This window comes from Gallus gallus, chromosome 20 (genome assembly GCF_016699485.2).
Source record: "Gallus gallus isolate bGalGal1 chromosome 20, bGalGal1.mat.broiler.GRCg7b, whole genome shotgun sequence".
In the NCBI taxonomy this organism is placed as follows: domain Eukaryota; kingdom Metazoa; phylum Chordata; class Aves; order Galliformes; family Phasianidae; genus Gallus; species Gallus gallus.
Window position 1 is genome coordinate 8021960 of NC_052551.1, and position 21220 is coordinate 8043179.

Below are 21220 nucleotides of genomic sequence, written 5' to 3' on the forward strand. Positions count from 1 at the left end.
CTGGATGTCCTTTACAAAGAGAAGAAATTCTGCACTTTTGACGTAAAAAAAAAATGACAGTTTGCAAATGTGTGTGAAATCCAAGCACTTGCCTTTGCTGCACGCATTAAAATTTCCCTTTCTTGTTCATCTTTACGCTGCTTTTCTATTTGATCAAGTTGTTCAAAGAACTTGAGCTGTGCCCGAACGTCACTTGCTTGTTCGTATCTTTCATCATCCTGAAAACATGGCAAATATGTTTCTCATTACATATCTTAAAAACAAAGCTGTTAGCTTGTACTGTACTGGAGAAGAACATATACATTTAAATCTCAACTGTTCACTTTGTCCTTTTCAAGCAAATAGCAAGCGTGTATTTACACCAGTCAAACCAGCTCTTAAAAGCATTTTGTTCTATTTCATGAATTCATCAGATTTTGACTTCCACACTAATACCATCATCGTTTTAACTTCACAAACATATTTTAGAGATTTTTTTTCTTCAAAGGTTGTTTAGGTATTTGCATCTATTAAGTATATGCATCTGTCAGACAGCAGTCTTGAGAATTCAGAGCAGTCCCACATTGATCCCAGCAGCATTAACAGATGCAGGCTACTTAATCTAATACAACACAGCCAGGTGAGTGAAAAGCAAGTGAAACTCAGTAGCTCATTTCACATTCAGCCACTTGCTTCCCTACAAAGTGCCTCATTTAACATTAGTTACCATCAAAAAGGAGTAGAAAATATGCTTCCTATATGCTGGCACTGGGAGGAAGGAAGGAAATAAATTGGTGCAAGCCTCAATACAAGATTTTACTGCATCTTTTTCTTGCTAGGGCAGTTGTAGAGTTGGACTTCTATGACTCACAGTATACCTTTTTGGAGGGCCAGAGCAGACAAAGAATATTTCCTTGAAAGGAAATATTAACTCTATGTTCAATGATTCACTTTCCTCCCAGTACCTTGTGGGCCAATATAGATAGAATTACAGAAACAAAGGAACACAAGGGTTCTACAATTATATCACCACTAAGCACACAAAAAAAGGCTTCTGGAGAACAGCTCCTACAGGTAGCTTCAGTTAGAGATCAAAAAGCTAGCTGGAATGTTGCTGAAGAAAGGAAATGAAAGATGAAATAGTCATCTATCACATCATTCAGCTTTACACCGGAAGACTTGATGCTGACTGACCTTTACCAGATGGCACATAATGCTGGGGTGTGGTGAACAAAAATAAATCACATCTTTTATCTGCCTATCCCAACGTACAATCACTCCGATTTTAAACATTTGACATGATTAAGGGGTAGGGATACTTCATCTGCATTTGTTTTAAAAAAAATTTACATAGGCAAGCTGAAACCTACTAGTCATCCACACATATTAATACCTTAGTGTAAGATGAATCAGAGACAATAAACAGCCTAACTTTAGAGAATGAAGAACATCTGAACACATGCACTTAACAGCCCACTGAATTTGTGCAGTGTTATTTGTGCAATTAAACAGTTACCTTATAAGAAATATTCCTTTGCTGAGCAGTCTCTGATAATTTTTCCACGAGGTTTTGTAGTCTTTGTTGTGTAGCGTGTGATACATAGCTAACTACGTCAGGATGGATTTCTGTTATTCCATGTTTTTTACCTATGATCAGGGCAAAAAGTTACAGAAAAAATAATAAATAACAACAATTTTTATACAGTTCAGCTAAACATCATGGCCAATGTCTACCATGGGAACGTAAACACTTGGCAAAGCAAGGCTTTCATGTATTTATGAAAATGAGCATTAGATAGGAAATGGTATACACACAAGTTTAGCCTAGCAAATCTCATGACTGTTAAGAAATGCTGTATGTTACAGCAAAACAAGCAACTAAAGAAGGCTTTTTGTTATGCTATCATTTGTAAATTTGTAAGTAAATATGATAAAGTTGTTCCTGGATTTATCTTTTTTTCCAAACAAATTTCATTATTTTTGTTGCTGTATGATTTCACACAGTCAGCCTTAACCAGGTACAGTAATTTAGGTGTTAAACTGCCATACTTCTATAGCTTTATTCTTCACACCGTTCTTCTACTTTCATAAGCCGAATGATCACCCACAAGCATTCAACTACACAAAAAGTCAACCACTCTAACAACTCTGGAATTATTCAACTTAATTTATAAGGAAAATGTCTTTCATTGAACTCAACACTAGCGAAATGTTTCTAGAGATTTAGTAAACACATCAGCATACCTATTTCTAATATCCTTCTTTGTAAAGGTGCCGAGAAGAGGAAGGTTTCGTCTTTACATGACCTTGTTAACGTGCCCACCAGCTCCGAGTTTGTTGCCAATATCCGAGCACTTTCCTCTGACAGGTTGACTCCAGCCATTGATGCAACATCATTAATGTCATCGTCATCCCTTAAGAAAGGAAAATTCATTACAACCATTAAATTTAGAACTTATATCTACACACACCGCTACAAAACCATGGCTGCACATAACGAGTTCCACAATAAACCTGAGTATTCCATTTCATTTTTGCATTTATTATGTGCTAAAATAGAACTAACCAAATTTGATTCCAAAGAGCTCTAGGAGCATTTTTGTCATTTTGCATTTTCTAACTGTTTTTCACAAGATCTTTTCTTATGCAACATTTTAGTACCTTAAGAAACAAGAGGGAAGACACATCACTACCACAGATAATAATAAACTGCACTTGTCGTTGTAAAACAGGCTGTACATCCAAACAACCTGAGCAGAGTTGGAAGGAGCAGGAATTAATTCTATTTGCTTGTCCAGACAAGAATTGTTTGTGAGTTTAAATATTTACCCTTAGTGCCAGCTAAATGCTAAAACCAATCTGGCACAACCATGTCCACAGCTGTTTGTACAAGTCTTTAAGTAGCAAATCTGGCTACAGAAAATCTATTTCCAGTTCTTGTGCATTTACCTAGCCTGATTCAGCAACACTAGAGTACATGGACAGGTTCCCACTAAGTTCAGCAGGTCGCCCAGACAGTATGTATGAGTACAAATAAGCGCATAGTTCCTCACCTAAAAGAACCTCCCCCAGGTTCTTTCAGTTTATTCTTCTGAGCAGCAGCTACTTGCGTTGAAACAGTGGCTATAGCTTTGTTTCCAGGTAATACTGTTGGTTTTACCACAGGTACTGCAGGAAGACAGACAAGATTTGTACATCAAATTTGTGTCAGAGCTTAGATTTACAAGCCAGTCACGGGTAGTAATGACAATATGCCTGGCACAAAGATTTTGCATCAACAGTTTCTGTCAGCATCTCACCCACAGTGCCCTCCCATACAGTTCCAGCATCACACCTTTTCTATGACTGCAAATGTTGCCCTGCAATGCGTGCACACCCAGCCACTGCACTATGCACTTAAGATTTTAGCAGTGCTACAATAGCTACCATTGGCACTTCAAAAGTGATGCTAACCAAGCCAACTTAATGCTACTAGAACAGCGCATATCAGATGATTTCCTACCTGTCTGAAGTTGATTCAGTTGAATTTGCTGAGGAGTAGTGAGCATAATACGACTATGTGGTTGCCGCAGTGCTACCATTGGTGTCTGTGTCAACGTTACCTGTGGGGGCCTTATCAACGTCCCTGCTTTCTGAGGCTGTTGAATAACCTGTAGAAAGAACAGAAATGTAAACAAATCCAAAACAACTAGGGCTAAGAATCAGGTGGGAAAAACAAAGGCTAGCAACCAACACATCCGTTCATTGATCTAGATTCAGCAGATGTTAAGGTACTTAAGTTTCTTTAGACTAAAGTCATTCTTCACTGCAAAATGAATATCCCACTTTCTGTGACCAAAAAAACCCCAGCAGAAAACGTCCTATTTCTCTTTAAGAACTCTATCTCTAATCACAAAGGTATGTTTTCTACATTAGAAAAACAGACAGAGGGAAATTGCATCTGTCTGAACAAATTTAAGAACTAGAAATAATAGCAGCTTGGTACAGATAATTCAGCTGGTTTTACCTATACTACTTTCATCCAGAATCAGTATAAGCCACAGCTGTATAGCTTTGTACTAGGCTGCCTTTTTTTTCCCCCCTTCTTTTTAGTTACACTGAATATTTACAAATTGACCACAGTGATCTCTACTTTCCATTTCATACAAAAGCGTACGGATAGAGAAGTGCAGACAAATAGCAAGTGTTCATACACTAAGCAGCAAGAAATCCTAGCACTTTAATTATACACATTAGTCAATACCTATCCTAAGAAAAGCTTATGTGCAGGCACTGTTCTGCTATGAGAGGAGGACAAGAGGTGACGTGCACATGATACTATTCTTACCTGGTTTTCATGAACATTTACATACAGGTCTAAATTATTATTCCAAAAGAGGAGAGAGAATTTGTCATTAGACTTATGAAATGGGAAATGAAAAATCCTCCATAGTACTGCTCTCATGGATATGGAGTAATTGAGAAAATCTGCCAGTATTTCTTGTTAAAACAGGAAATACAGTACTTTAATCAAGAATGGATTTTAAATTATATATATTGTTCTCTTCCTCAGTAGCTGCCCTTCTCCAAAATGGTCAAAGATCTCCGACTGAATTAAACAATCAATCTCTGAAGTCACTGCATTCTGAAAAACACCTGTTTAGCAACAGATGACGTGCTTCAACTTACGTACCAGCGGTGTCGACTGTCCTTGTTTACTAACACCAACTTGTGTAGGCTGAGTTAGGCTGATTACAGGTTGTTGTAGAGTACTTGTTACAGTTGCAGTTGCCTTCCCTGCTGCGCGCTGAACTGAAGGGCTTAGCATCACCGCTGTAAGTGCAGTTGTTGCTTGCGTTGTTGGCTGCTGCTGTTGACTTTGCTGAATGAAAGCTGCAGAGTCCGGTGTTAACTGTCTCAAGGCAGGTAAACTCCTCTAAAAAGAGGAAAGGAAAGAATTTGCTTGAGTATTTTAATCCTATATCACAAAAGAAAACAATCATAAAAGGCAATTCATTTAATTTCAGTTCATTATAAACAGGCTGCATGCAATTCTACATTAGAAAAGAAAACATGATAACAGCACACAGAGAAATACCATGCCACTATACATTTTAAGCTAGACAGAGAGACAGCACCTTTAGTTGTAGAAACTTGGATATCATGGGCACAAAGATCATTGAGCCCACCTAGAAACCTTCTACACATTTAACAGCCTAAGCTCACACTGCCTTCCTTGATTGCATCCCTAACTATATACACCAAGCTATAAGATGCGATGCATCAGACGATTGCAGTGTTTTACTTACATTAGTTATTTCTGTATGGTAACAATTTCTTGTTACGAATAGCTCAAGTATGAACAAGTATTTAAGACACCAGAAATGTCAACACACACCTACAACTATAAGTGCATCCCTTAATCATACATTAGTCAAGCAAAGTTATACTCTTACCATAAAGGGCCTTGTTGTACCTTCTCTGATTTTTCAGGTAGAAAATGTTTCAGAATAAACATTATTTTGAGATGTGTCCAATTACTATAAAATTTATGACAGATGGCATTTATTATTTAGAGATGACAACCTTCCTGTTTATCCACACAAATATGCACAGAAGTGTAAGAGTATGAGTTTGTCCAGAAGGTATGGTTTTCTGTCTCATTCAATCCTATTTTTCAGAAACCATAATAAATCAACTCATAGGCTTGGTGCTATGGAAAGAAACAGCTCATAAGTCATAGAAAGAAAACCCTCGCTTTTCAGATTTCTTAAGACAGCCAACTACTGACTATGCCAATGAATTATACTAACAAACTTCTGGAACCAGGAGACAAAAAAAATATTATTTTAAGAGAGCAGAAGCCCAACCAGGCACTATTTCAAATTCCATCTACACTGTCTTGGAATTCCATCTGTAGTGGCAAAAGATGTGTTTGTGCTCACTGCTGCAAGTAGATAACCATGAGGTGTAGTGAACACACGTTACCTTCAGAAAAGGCACAAGGTAAGGTTGAGGTGAAGAATTAAGTTCTCTGTAGAGCCTACTGGTGAAGTCTTCTGCTTCAATTTTTCCATCCTTCAAAAAGAAAAATGGATGAAATTGCAGAAATTAACTTTTTCAACATCAAAAGAAGAGAAAGGCTTAATCTATTGAAAATTAGTAGTTTTTAATCAGTCTCCACTATTTTAGTTATCAGTAGTTTCATCACAGTAACAATCTTTGCATGCAGCTGTCTCTCACAAAAGTAGTTGTACACCCTTCACGGGAAGATACATTCCAAGATTTGATTTTGTGACTACCTCTGGTTATTGTGTGATAACATCTGGAATACACAACTTCATCTGAAATTAAAGGCCACTAACAATTACACTGAGCAGTAGTAATATAGAAATAAAAACACATTGTATTAATATTAATTACGTCAAGCTTTAGCATTAGCTCCAGCTATTACTTCCTTGTAAAAGTTTGTAGCTTCCTACACTCAGCCATCATGCTAGCTGTGCTGTCCTGCCTTCCCTGAAGTACACAATTCATCTTTTTGTTCACTGTCTTATCAATAAAAATTGTTGAATTTGAAGAGTTAACATCTATGCTATCTGCACGTAAATTTAACTCACCTACGTCAGCTACAACAGATTAATGAGCGTCATGGTTAAGTTCTCATGAGAACATAAGCAGGAACGTCTGCTTTCCAAGCTTCCAAGAAAAACCCATGCATATATTTTAATTCAGAAAAAGGATTTTTCAATTTCATTTTTCTCATATTTTAAAATCTTTCTCCTCATCACAAAAAAAAAAAAGTCAGCTTTGAGGCTGAATTGGCCCACATACTGCTTTCCTACAATTCTTCTGAACTCTTCTTACCAGTAGGTTCTGTACCAATTCTTTCACATTAGCTGCGGTCTCTGAGGACTGTTTTCCAGATGATGCCAGTTTTATTAACGTGGATAGAAAGTTTTTACATTTCTTCACATTTTCCATAGTTTCCTGTTAATGGGGGACGAGGGTGAAGAAAGGAAACAAAAGGGAAGATAAACTCTTTATAAAAACAACTTTGACTACAAACTCGGAGAAATAAAGTCCTTCTCTCAGTTCATCACCAAATAATACTATCTATAAATTCAGGGCCTCTGCCACATAGAAAATAATAAGACTGAAATTATTTTTTTGCTTTATAATTATGTATCTTTTTTACATTTTTGTTATCAAAATATAAAAAATTCTGACTCTCAATAAAACTAGGAAATGCAAAGTATTTTATGAATGACACCTGGATAAGTGAAAATAGGCACTGCAGCAGGACAACAAATAGCAAATCTCCTCCTTCCCAGCACATAACACAGTGCAGTCTGATTCTGACTCTGATTCTCCCTGTTGCACAGCCCTAGAAACAAGCATCTTGAACAAGTCAGTGTCAGCTTCTTATCCCTTCTCATGCTGATTCTACTCTGCTATGTCGAACAATACATGTTCCCGTGAATACATAACCCATGTTTTTTAAGACAGGAATACTTTAAAAGCCATTACAGAAATAAAATTAATACTTTGGCAGCTCTCAAAGCTCTCAAAATTCAAGTGATCTGTATTTCACACTTTGTAAATTATACGATACTGCTTAAAATTTTCCTTCTTTTCTCCAAGACCAATACATAACACAACTCCTACATCTTTACTACCATCCACTTTATCAGTGGATATGTGTGCGTTTACAGTTGCACATACAGAAATGCAGCAGAATTGATTCTAAAAGCACGCAATATCTTACTGTGGCAGCAGTGGAGGTTGCTGTTGTTCCTTGCACTGCTCTCTGAGGAGTTCCAGTTTGTACAGCTGTTGCTGTCCCCAATGTAGTTGTTTGTGCAGTACCACCCAGAACAATCTGAGGCTGCAGAGAACACAAGCATAAGATTATTGTACTTGGAATGGATCAAAACATGATTGCTTCCTGATCTGTCAAACAAATCAAGCCACAGGACAGTAGCCCATCTTTCCCAGCTACTGCATGAAGGATAATCCACTTTCTGTTGCAGTAGAAAGAAAGAGCCACCAGATGGCACAATATGCTGCACATTCGAGGCTGGAATGGCAAAAGTTGATTCAAGTATCGCATGATTTCTGGTTATTGAATTAAAAAGCAAAATACACAAGCATACCCTCATAGACTGTTGTCTCCCAACACGACTAAAGTAAGTACACTTCTGTCAGTGCGTAACTCTTCTGGCTTGTTCCTTCAAATGCTACTTTCACAAAAAGAAGTGACCCAAAAGCTGCGGTCATCTCCAGGTCTTTTAACAAACAACAGAATAAAGCATTTTTCTGCTTTCGTAGACTAGTTGTCAATTCAAAGTAAGATTACCATCTTTAAAGAAGCAGCATTGTAAAGAAGAACTTCTCACACATACAGTCCCACTGACAGACTCCCAACATATCCTACTTAATACAGGCAATCAATACTTATCAAGCCAAAACTTGCTCTCCAAACTTTAACAATTCCTTTGTAAACTTGCTCTTTATATAAAGATCCACAAGAAAAGAGGCACCAGTGGTGCAAAAGCTACTTTACTGACATTTGGGAAACAGAAAATGAGACAAGGATTTAATTTGTCTCATTTTTCATAATCAGAGTAAATGAGAACAATGAAATGCACATTACAGGAAAAAATACACAGATCAAATGATTTCTTCTTCCAGTGTAACAGCAGTGTAAGTGAGTGAGACTCAGGAACATTCACTCTTAGACCTGTAATATCACTGACAGAGGCAAAGGCTATGAGGGGAAAAAGGTTAACCATGTGTATAGCAAAAGCTGCATTTTTCTCAATGGTAACTATCTAATCCTGTATACTCAGAGGATGAAAAAAGCACCATTAAATGTTAAGGTGACAGCACTCCCATCATATAGTTGCTGCCTGGAAGTCACGTGGATCACTTTAGACTTTTGCACTGTGTCTTAAAATCAAGCATATATTTTGTGCCTACAAACTTACCTGCACAACAGGAGGACGCTGTAACGTCGTTGTTGGTTGCACTGTCGTTTGAGCCTGAGACACTTGCTTGATAATAGTAGTTGGTGTCACCTGTCGTGCAATAATAGACGTTCCTGGAGCCTTGGGAAAGAGGAACAGAAAACAACATTCACTGAATGGCTTGGGTTCAAAGAGACCTTACAAATCATGTAGTTCCAACTCCCTTGTCTTTCCAGATCAGATCAGCCCAGATCAGGCTGCCCAGGGCTCCATCCAACCTGGCCTTTAACACCTCCAGGGATGGGGCATCCGTGCTTAGCTCCTCTGGGCAGTCTAGACCAGTGTCTCACCACCCCCACCTCCTGACATCTAACCTAAATCTGCCTTCCTTTAGTTTAAAATCATTCCCCCTTGTCCTGTCACTATGAGACCACTTAAAAAGCTGCTCCCTGTCCTGTTTATAAGCTCCATTTAACTACTGAAAGGGCTCAACAAGGTCTCCCCAGAGCCTTCTCTTCTCCAGGCTGAACTTTCTGGCGTATTCTTCTCAGGCGGAATCTCAGTTATTTTTTTAAAATGCTACAAATCACTGAACTAACCTGCACTGTTGATATCTGCACTGGAGGAGCACTGGTAGGTGTAGCAGGACGAGGAGTCATAGTATTTTGAGGCTGAGACTGGGCATGTGCCTGTGCTTGCATCTGCGCCAAGGCTTGTTGAGGGATCATCAGCAACTGCCCATTCTCACTACGCACGAGGACCATGCCTGTTAAAAAAGAAACTGGTCAAAAACACCCTGCCCTTTTCAAATATGAGGGAGCGTATTTTCCTCAGATTTTTGTCCAAGTTAGATATATGTGGAATTAATGCACTGCTTATGTACTACACAGCTAGTAAAAGTAGTCTTAAATAAAAGCAGAATAGTCTGATGCATTCCTATATTTTGTTTAAAATATCTTAATTACAGAAATAGTCTTTATTTATATCACCAAAATGCTCAGTATGGTGTGTGTCAGAACACGAGTCACCTCCCTCCCAATCTAATATACCATAAGGAGAGGTTAAAGTTGGCAATAGCTTAAAAATGCACCTGTTTTCTGCTAAGAAAAATGTTTTATGAAACACTGCAACCAAAGCAATCTTGCCATTAAGCAGAACTCCTATTACTTTAAGAAAAATAAATAAATAAAACTAGACTTCCAACAGCAACAAGAACACAATCATCTAAGTTCTAAATTAATTTCCCCATAACAAATTTAGTAATGAACACGATTATAAAATCATATTTTTTCTCATGTGCATCTGCAACAGAGCACACTGCGCCACATTACACCCCAAAAGAAAAATAAAATGAAGAAGGAAACGAAGCAGTCATTCCCTGCTCAGTCACTCAGATCAGTACACTTAACCCCACTGGATAGCTGTAGGGAACCAGATTTCAACAGACAGATTTTCAGATGCTAGCCTCCTCTTCTTGAAGCACAGATAGGATGGGGACAGTGTGAACAGTTTCTCCAGGCTCATTCCTTCCACTTCTCAGTCAGTCCCCACCACCTCAGCCTCAAGAGCTCTGCAAAAGGCATCTAAGGAAACAATCTGGGCACCCAAAATTGGTTAGCCTATTAGAGCAACAAAACTACAGGAGGAAACTTCACCATGAAAATCAACTGGCACTACTGGAATTCCAGTTTTCTAGGTGCTACTCCATGAATAAAAAGTCTACACACACTCCCCCAAAATACGTGGAGATCTCTTCTATGCAATCTCAGAGCACAGCCACCGTAGGCTACACACAAACATGAGATCTTTGGTGATGAGCTCTTGTTGCCCATCTTTGTCATCTTTCACAATAATCAGCTGAAGAACCTAAACACTGAATCAGTGGAAACCTTCAATATTATTATAACTGAAGACACAAGTACAGTGCAAGTCTGATTAGAGAGCTCTTTTCTAGACAATGACAAATACATTGTACAGTTCATTACCACTTCATTTCCAGCAAATGAGAAAGTCAAATACAACTACAAAAGCTTCTGCTTAAAGAAGCTGTTACGTGCACCGAAGTAGATGGACACCCATAAGAGGCTTTCTCAGAAACCACAACTTTGGGGTTCCCTAGGATATTCAAGGGCTAACAAGCCATCCAAAAGGTGGATGGGAAGAAAGAAAAGGCAGCAGATAAGCATGGAATGAAGGCTGCCTACCTCTGGAGGGCAAGCAAAATGAAATATTCCCCGAGCTACACGTATAGTTGGAGAACGCCCACAGTAACAGAGCACAACTGCTGATCCACACAGTTGAAAAGTTGAAAAGCATTAGAAAGTGTGTCAAGAAAGGTCAATTTTTAGCAGGAGACAGACAAGCCAATCAGTTTTAACTCAGATGTTGACTCCAAGCACCACCCTATGAGATTTCCATGGGAAGTTTGAACTTTTGCTCAAGAATCAAAGTTATTATAACAATAAAGCTGCATTCATACCTATCCCTATTTAGGTAGTTTTTCTACTGCACTCACACACCTTTGACACACAGTTATTTTCAATTTATACAGTTTCTAACATCCCATAACTTAGGGTCCACCACTGACCAACACATTGCTGTGCTCTATGTTAAATACCTCTGCCTTTCCTTCCTAGAAAGCTCAATCATGTATACTATAAAATCATATTCTCGATTATAAATATGAACATCCAAGCATTCTTTCAACAGAATCATGAAGGAGGCTCGCATTTTAGTTTTTTAGTTTGAATTAAGCAGTTTATCACAGCTCCAAATAAAGGATTAGCACAATTGAGTTGGATTGCTCCTTATGCTGACAAGACTTGTCCTCCTGCCTAGTGCCATGGTCACCTCGTGTGTTCTTGTGGTGGAGACCCTCTTGGACCTCTCGCTTTCAAGAGAACACTTGGATGGAAAGGTTCATTATAATATGGCACAGCAGCATGACCCTACATTGTGTTTTCTTTGACTCTATTTGTATTCTAGTTGCTAATAGCATTTCTATTTTCAGAGGGTTTTGTTCTATTTCTGTGTGTTTCTTTTTTTTTTTTTTTAAATTAATAAAACTTGTAAAATCATGCAGTGGAATAAAAAGACCTCTGCCTATACAATACGTCAGATAAACAAACCAGACTTCCTTCTACTGCCTTCTCCTTTCCTCCTCCTTTGAAAGATGGCATGCCTCAGCACAGACTAAAGGGAAAGAATCCCTATCAATAACAGTGGGGGGAAGAAAAACACATTCTGTAGTCTTTGCAGACCCCCTTTATTATCTATGTAACAACTGTCTAGCTAGAGAACCTCTACATTCAGAAAAAAAAAAAAAGGAAACACAGAAGTTTTCTCTGACAAACCTCGAAACCAAGATTAATAATCATTACAAGAGCTGGAGTTCAGAATGACCACTAAAACCTGCTGCAGACAGAGCAGGTATCTCCAGGTCACTGCTCGCTGAGCAGGCAGGCACTCACAGCAATACACACGGATGTCAGCACGCTCAGAATTAGCAATCCACTTCTCGAGGACCCTCACGCCCAGCTGGGGCACACTGCAGGAATTCACCTGCAGTCAGCACACAGCTGACATGAGCTGTGCTCCTCACTGCGCATAGCAGCATGCAAGAATGAAACTCTTTGGTACCTGTGAAATATAAAACTAAGATAGCATCCACCAGATCAGAAGTGACAGCATCCCTTTCTGATGATGACCAGAACAATAGACAGGTTGAAAAATCAGATTTTGTTCATTACCACGCTCACAGATCAATTCAGAACCACGACTAAGGAATGCAGCCCTTTAATAAAAGTTGCTTGGGTTTTTTTGGGTTTCTTCAGTTGTAACATATGGAGGAGTTAGAGAATGTATGCTCTTGAAATCACATGGAAAACAGACATTTCCAGTCTTCTGAAGAAATCCACTTCTCAAAGAATAACTGAACTTTACTTCCAGCAACAAAACACAACCAGGCTCAGGGAGAACTGCTAGGCAGCAAAGCATCACCTTCAAAACAAACATGTGCCAATGTTCAGAAAGAACGTCCAACTCAGAAAAGAATAACTAGAGGATTGATACTTCAGGCAAAGGAAATCAAAGTTCTCACAAGTATCTCTAAAAAAGAGGGTTACTGATCACAAAGTCCACTGACATCCAACAGATCTTCAAATCCTATCTGGATCTACCAGGAATGTTCTACGAGGATATTTTACCATCAGAACAGCAGTGCCCAAAGCTCTCAAGCACACACTCATTTGCAACAAGATGCTGCAAACATCTGACCTGGCAGAAAAAATCTGACAGTAATCATAAGCAGACTGTGCCATATTAGTAGAAGAAAGCTTTGTAATAGTACTTTTTCTGTATTGTTAGAAGAGATTCTTTTGCGATGAAAATGAAAGGAAGTGTCTGCAAGGTTAAGCAAGTTGCTATCATACACAACAGAAACCATAAGAAGCAAAAGGGTCAATGCTATTTAGGTGATCTGATCAGGTTATATAGAGACCCTGGAATTGACAAAACCTCAAAGAAAGGATGAAGCTTTAAGATTTCCCCAACACAAAAAAGCTGGAAGAATACTGGAGAGAGAGCTGGAGCAAAGGATAGCTGCCTATTGAAACTACAGGAAGAATGTTCAGTAGAAATGATGTGATAGCATCCCTTCTTGCAGAAAAGGAAATGATAACCTGGCACTGATGTCAACGCTATCAAGAAATCCTCCATTCCTCCTCTTATGATACGTGAACTGCCTGTAAAAGTTCTCACTCTATAGGAGTGAAAAGAGAGAAGGAGAGGGAAGAACCTATCAAAGTCTACTGACATAGGTTACTCGCCTGCAAGCTCACTGCAGCTCACGACAGTGTAAGTAACTAAAGAAAGCTTCCCTTAACACAAGACAACTGAAGGAAGATTTAGAATTACTTATATATGTCAAAGGAGAGCTTCTGTAATGAACTGTCAGACACAGAGCACTCACGAAGGACAATCTATACACCAGCTCACGAGGAGTATTGATTGCAAACAAGATGAATAGCACAGAACTGAAGTTGGCAACAAAGCTTTGGATTAGTTGCTACTGAAGATGCGTTCTTTTATACCTGTTGGGAGACATGCACCAACACATTAGATGCACTGCCAGTTCTGGCAACCCTCAGGGCATGATGCTGGCACACCAATACCACTCAATATCATCAGGGACTGGGATGATGGAATGGAAAACACTCATCTAGCTTGAATAGGACAACAAATACAGGGAGCTGCTGATATGTTAGAAGTGAAGGTTGTAAAGTCCTGAACCTGAGGGAGAAAAACCCCATGCAACAGTGCAGGCAAAAAACTGAAGTAGTGGCTCTACAGAAAAAAGCACAGGGGTCCCAGTGGACACGAGTTGCACATGAGTCAGGAGCAAGTCTTTGCAGAGAGGAAAGCAAACCACATACTGGACTGTAATAGCATGAACACAGCCAGCTTGTTCAGGGAAGTGATGAGTCTCACTAATTGGCACTTGCAAGGTCGCATATGGAATACCATGTTCAGTTCTGGGCTCTCCAGTACAGGAGAAACACTGACAAACAGAAGCAAGCACTAGAAGGGTTAGGGTGCTGGAGTTGGCCCCAGACAGTCTGACCTCACTTTGAAGCTCACAGAGGCTTAGTTCAAGTGATTTTCAAAGGTCCCTCCCAATCTGAGTTATTGCACAACTCCAAAAAAGGGTGCCAAGTAATATCCACAGACTCAAAGAGAAAGAGAAAGTCCCTTGGATTTAACATGACATATTGCTAGGTCTGTAAAAATGGGTCAGGACTTCAGCTGAGCTTCCATTAATCGCATTAATGAATTTACATCAGTTTTCCTGTCACATACAGACTTGGACAGTATGTCATCAAGATGGGACCACACTAGGAATGTGGGAAGCCCAGACGTAACAGTTCAGCAGTTTCCAGCCACAGCCAGTCACTCTCCTGCCCAGATCTCTCCTCCTGTTGTGAATTTCCTTGCTCACTGTGGTTAAGAGAGCATGGGGGGAAAAATACTGTTTAGGTGCTCAGAACCTCAGGTGATCTGTGCTGCACAACAAATCCAGGAAAGGAAAGGAAAGCCTTCACAGGATCTCCCTCACCAAACCCTTTGTCACGGTCAGCAATCCAGGCTCTTGAGTTTCATGCACCAACTTGGTTGGTTTGTGACACTGCAATGCTTAAGTGTGCTGTGCATGTACGAGCTCCTGCAAAGCTGCTAGCTACAACAGAACCCACTGCTACCTGTGACAGACAGCGTGCACAATTCCACCTTCCCAGCACATCTGCTGAGTCACGGGTCTCAGAGCAGGCAGCTGCCGGGCAGTTAGAGCTGTCCAGCACACAGGAGCAACCTGCCATCCCGTACCAAGTGCACAGCTGCACCGCACTGCACATCTTCAGAGTGGCTGCTCAATGCTCAGCACCTGCTGTGCTTCAGGTACAACAAAGCTGTATTTTACCTGGCTACACAGCCCAGAAGTTTTAGAACAGCGTTACTTTACTACAGCACTCACCTACTGCAGCTGTCTGCTCACACACAGTCTGCACACACAGCACAGACCATAACCAAAATACTATTTCCTGAACAGCTGATGTGTGATTATTACTAACAGAAGTGAAAGAACTGCCTCAAAAACCATCACAGATCCTGACAGAAAATGTTTTGTAAAGGCAAGTCAACAAGTCCACGTTATGAAAAGTTGTTTGTTTGTTTTTTTTTCCTAATAAGAGTCAGAAGACAAAAGACAATCTCATAGTGAAAGCTTTTACTTGCTCTCATTATGCAAGAGCTTAGCTTCAAACTACAGAACTTCACCATACTCTTAAGAAGTGAACAACTCGTACAGTATTGATTCCAAAGCCTTTCAGGAATACAGCTAAAGGAATCACATCACGCTAGCATGACAAAAAGCCACTGTATTTAACAGTGATCCCATAAGGAGAAATCTTATCTACTTAGCTGGAAAAATGTGTAAGAAGTGTTCTGCCAAACACCTCTTCTTGTACAGCAGCATTTAGCAAATGCTTCAACAACAATGTGATCCGAAACTATTTTGACTTCTCTGGAAAGGTATATTCTTTGAAAGTGTGTTAACATTCCTTTCTAGTTGAGCACATAAAGCCAAAACAGCGGAGAGCTGTCAGACTGCAATGCAATCATGACACAGATCTGTCCTTAGTCTGGTGCAGAAAGAACTAACAGGAAAACACTACCAGGCTCCAAACCAACTACTTTAATTACTGATCTCAAAGGGACTCTGATGCAGCTCCACCACTGATTTCAATACACATGCACCAAACAACAACAGTTATACCAAAATCTGATTTGCCCTTGAGGAAGGAAGACACAAAAGAGGTCGCTAATTCTTTTGGTGTTATTCTAAATAGGAGATTTTAAAACTCATCTAGTCTTCATTTCTGACAAACAGGTTATCTGGAGCAAGGTGCATCAACACACTACAGTGGTTCAAGCATGGGATGAAATGGAAATGTTCAAGCTTTGAACTTAGCACAGCCTGCAAGCAAACACAGGGTGAGGAATAAAGCAGTAAATCCACATCACCTTCCTTCAAACAGCGACGCCCCAAACCATGCACACCACGACTGCCCTACTCTATGTGTGCACCCTGGGTGATTTTTGCAGTGATGGGATGGATCCCCAGCTGGCGCTGCCTCTTCAACTGGAGCCACAGAGCCCACGCTGGACACCGCAGGCCAACAGCTACCAGGGCAGCCTCACAGGAACCTTCACCTCCAATCCCTGCAGAAACACCCTGTGATTTTAAGGCTCTCATCACCAACGTAGAAATCACTCCGCTTTTAGAATACGCCATGCACAATGCCTGTGAGTTCAAACACAAACCAGTAACGGGGCCGTGATATTACACGTCACTTGGCTGATAGAAGCACTTATTAAGTAGCACTGCTTTTTCAGTTAGAGCCGAACACCGAAAGGAAAGTATTTTCACACCTGTAAGCTTGCACTCAATGCTTTTAAACAAAGCCAAGTCTAGTTTTGATTTTACTAACCATCAAATGCACAGTCCTGAGTAATGACTAAGCTTAATGACTGGGTATGACTAACACTTATAAATAATTAGTGCCTTCCTTCCCCTCCCCCACAGAGAGGAAAGAAAACCAAAGGATATGCTGGAAAAAAGGAAGAATGGTAGGAAACACGAGCTTGAGGTTCATGGCATGAACACTTGCCTCTTTTTCCAACCCACCCTTAATACTATTGCAAACACAACCACATGGGTGTTTATTATGAACTGACAGCTGCTCACGCTTTCCCATAAACTTCTGCACAACTGAGCCACTCTCAGCCTTCCTGCTTCAGACCCTGCCCCATCTCCTGCATCAACCTCTCCAACACTCTTAAGGTCAAGTTCTGTAACTCTTTGGCTACAGGTGTGCAATTGCTCCCTGCTGCTCCTTGGAGTTGCTACCTCTGACTCATAGGTGCAACTGGTCCCACTCGCCACACCGCTGCTTATGCTAAATGCACCCAATGCTGTAACTCCTGGGAGATGCATTCAGTGTAACCCTCCCTTGTAGAAATACCCAACTAATTGGCTGAAGGAAGGTGCAAGGACAGCTCAGTACGGCCTTGCTGCACCCCAAGCCATTTAGGAGGGACAGGAGCACGGCACTAAACCTCAGAGCTCAGTGTTGTTTATTCTCTGACACCTGGAACACATTTTGCAGCCTAACCTACACTGGGTGGCTGTACAGCATCCAGCACATGCTTTATTCCATGCATAAGTACAGGGGTGGCTTTTAACAGCTCGGCTACTCTAGAAATCACGTGTTAATTGAGTTATAATGATAATATAGACCACTTTAACTGAAGTGGCTTGATTCAATAAAACATCTCAGAACAGTCACACCAGCCATGCAGAACAATGTTACACGGTGATGCTAACTCTATTTTACTAGTTGTCCAGGCATTGGCTACAACACATCATGGAAAAAAAACATATTTCAGTAATGCATTTTAAGGAAAAAAGCATCAAAATCAAAGCTAACCGCTGCTCACAAATTACAGTTCAAACATACAAATAGTTCTACACGGACAAGAAGTTACTCAATTTTTATCAGTATATTTTTCTAAATGCCTCAAAAAGAACATGGCAGCAGTCAAATCTTGCACTAACTCCTGTATAAATACAGAGTAAAAGCACTGTCCCTGGGTAAAAGGATTTATAATCTATTTATACACTTTGCCGAGAGTCACCCTTTTATATTCAGAGCATAACCTTCTCATTACTGGTAATACAAGTACAGAAAGGCATATTTTTTAAATGTTATTTCTAACCTGACAACAGCTACAGGGCCAAAGATTATCTGTATTCATACAGTGCTTTAAGAGCAGAGCTGCCAAAGTCTGTCGATGCAGAGCTCACTGTAGGAGCAGCACTCGGTTGTATTGGCTCATTATAGGTATCACTTAGTTCTTGATTATATATTGATAACCTATATTATTATTACACAGAGATGATAATAAAAAAAAATGTCCTCGTCAAAAAGAATCTATACTAAAAACAACTTCTAGGCATACAGAAGGCCTCAGGAATTATTCCAGTTTACCTTGATACTACTCTGAGGGCACATGAAGAAAATTACTCCAAGGCAGAAGAAGGCTCTGTTGCAAAAACTTGGCCTTCAGTTCCTTGAGATTTCTATACCTCCAAGAAAACACCAGCATTTCTGAAAGGAAACGACTTCAGAACAGAAATGGGGTAAAAAGGCAAGATTAAGCTGAGGCAAAAGAAGGAAAAAATGTCCATTCCTCTTGAGGCAGCAGTGTGTTTTTCAGGGTAACCTATTCACGTGTCTTTGGCCTCAATGAAAAAATCCCCATTTAATTTGAAGCATGGGTGATCACAGTCTTTACACCTGTTTAACTACAGCCTCTACGTGTAGTTTTTGCACTTCTCCCAACGTTTCAGGTGAGAACAGGACCATTCTGCCACAATACCTCAGTTACAACCTGCACCGTGGACACCACCATGTCACTGTAAAGCACAATTAGTGCATCATCTACTGCCCTTCTCTTAGCAGGAAGAGGCATGCCAGAGGGTTGGCAAAGCAAAACCTGAACCCAGATGAGAAAGGTTATACAGCTTTTAAGAAGCCTATATCAGTATAAACAAACAGCAACATCTTGAATTCAGCCGAGATCCTAATTAGATCAGAAGCAAACTCAAGTTAAGGCATTACCGACTTGTAACAACACAAAAGACAAAGCGTGAATAGTGAATATCCCCAGAGCCCTCACTGGAACAGCTGCACACAACCTGCCCAGAGGAGAAGGCCATCCTGAGCCTACAGAGCCCGCAGCCCCAGCAGCACCAGGGAAACCTCCGCCACGCTCAGTGACGTGCAAATAAAAGAGCTATCTGCTAAACACCACTGTGCATTCCGTCCTATCGCTGTGTTCAGTTGTGGGAAACACAATTTTCAACTTTTTTTCCCCATGCATCTCTTTTCTTTAAATATTTCTCACAAGAGATAACACGGCAAACAGTGAAGTTTGACGTGGTTCCACCCCCTCCCAGCTGGCAGAAGCATTCCTGTTCCCATCAAGCCATGACATCACACTCCAGGAGTGGATTCAGACAGTTAAAGGGCGTTGCAAACTTTATGGAAGTTTCAATACATAACACCCCTGACAAGAGTGGGCATTTTCAGGTAAAAACATTCCCTTCATACACTTCTGACAAAAAACTGCAACTAACAACTCAGAAATGTTTAAAATGCCCCCTTTGTTAGCAGCTTCTCTCTCTGGTTCATAGCAAAGAGACCATCAGTATCCGATCACACAGCTTCCACGACAGCAGGCTCTCTGCAAACCCCTCTCTTCTCCGTGTCAAAGCCCACTTAAGCCAATACCTGCATTTTCAACTGCGTTCCTGAACTACTTCACGCACTTCTTGGCATTCTACTTACATATAATTTCCCAAAGCAGAGAAGACAAATAACAGTGAGGATTTCCATGCACCAGAAGGTTTTGTTTGAAGGGAGTCTGTGATACTGCACCAGCACCCAGAGCAGTCACATTTTCACCTCCAGCTGCTACCTGCGCTGCAGCACCCTGTGTGAGTGGCTCAAGCCCGGAGCAGCAGCCAAACGTGTGGTCCTCAAACCAATGTGCTGCATGTTACAAGGGAGCCACGCACACTCCCAGACGTGGAGCACTCATTCAGCACACTGAACGCGCTGACACCACAGAGCATCCTAAAGCAGCAGAGTGCAAAATGCCTCAAAAGAAAAGACACGCTTACTTGCAGTTCCCTATCGACAGCATCAGCGGTGTCACCCCAAAACCCCCAAAGACCACAGTCTAAAGTGTAGATAGAGCTATAAAACAAATCCACACATGCTCTTCCAAAGATTGCTGGGAACAAGAATACATTTTGTAACAGAACTGAACAGTAAGTAGTTAAAGTTAGTAGTGTTCATAGCTTAGGAGAAGCACAACTTCGGCCATTTCCCATTAAATCTCAACACTTTTAGACACCTTTATCAAATGTACAAAAACAAAGCATTTGTTGGCTTCATGACACTCATTTTAACAACGGCAACAAATTCGATCACACAGCTCTCTCATTTTTAAGTTCTCTGGGGTACAAAGCTAAGCATGCAAGATTCCTTAATTAAAAAGTCGCAGTGAGAACAAACACAACTTTCAGCCTGGTGACATATGGCAGATCTGATGTAACAGATTTCAAATAAAGCAGAATGTTCCTTTTGCTGATGCATGATTTGAACATGAAAACCACCCCTCACCCAGAAGAGCTCCACAGAAGTGATCCACAGTTATCTTTCAGAAAGAGAGAAAGCACTTTCCACGCCAGCTACAGGACTCCTAAGCTCAAGTCTTGGCTCAATATCGATTCCTTCATGGCCTTCAGCAAGTCAGAACTTCTCCAACTTGCTCCTTCCTCCAGCTTTAAAGCAGCATTCATGCAACTTTCTTTATCAACCACATGAGTGTGTTGCGAGGGCTAAGATCTGTCAAATGCCATGAAAGTAAAACATACTATAAGAAGCTCCTATTACCACTGTGCATTACACTTCTTTTTTCCTAACAAATACAGCCATGCCAGCACAGTTAATAGGCAAAACATCAGCAGCACGTGCATAACGCAGGGCAGCTATCATCAGGATATGTTTGAACTCGCTTCCCAGTCAGTGAGAAATAGCAAGAACTACATTCCACTACTTCATATTATTTCTTCTGTTTCTTTCTGCACTGCTGAAGATTATGGAAGTAGG

The 21220-nt window shown here is 40.4% G+C and overlaps 1 protein-coding gene across 2 annotated transcripts in view; it reads right to left on the reverse strand.

Moving 5' to 3' along the window:
- Nucleotides 1–21220, reverse strand: part of TAF4 (TATA-box binding protein associated factor 4) — a 35931-nt gene that overhangs the window by 6905 nt on the left and 7806 nt on the right. Inside the window, exons 3-13 of one of the 2 annotated variants that reach the window (XM_417400.8) lie at nt 9527–9693; nt 8949–9068; nt 7727–7846; nt 6826–6948; nt 5947–6036; nt 4652–4894; nt 3482–3629; nt 3033–3147; nt 2224–2393; nt 1496–1626; nt 93–218 (exon numbers count right to left, since the gene is read on the reverse strand). In XM_417400.8, the coding sequence (XP_417400.2) occupies nt 93–218; nt 1496–1626; nt 2224–2393; nt 3033–3147; nt 3482–3629; nt 4652–4894; nt 5947–6036; nt 6826–6948; nt 7727–7846; nt 8949–9068; nt 9527–9693 (1553 nt within the window). Of the gene's footprint in view, nt 1–92; nt 219–1495; nt 1627–2220; nt 2394–3032; nt 3148–3481; nt 3630–4651; nt 4895–5946; nt 6037–6825; nt 6949–7726; nt 7847–8948; nt 9069–9526; nt 9694–21220 lie in introns of those variants that run through there. The other variant, XR_003071406.3, reaches the window with a different exon arrangement.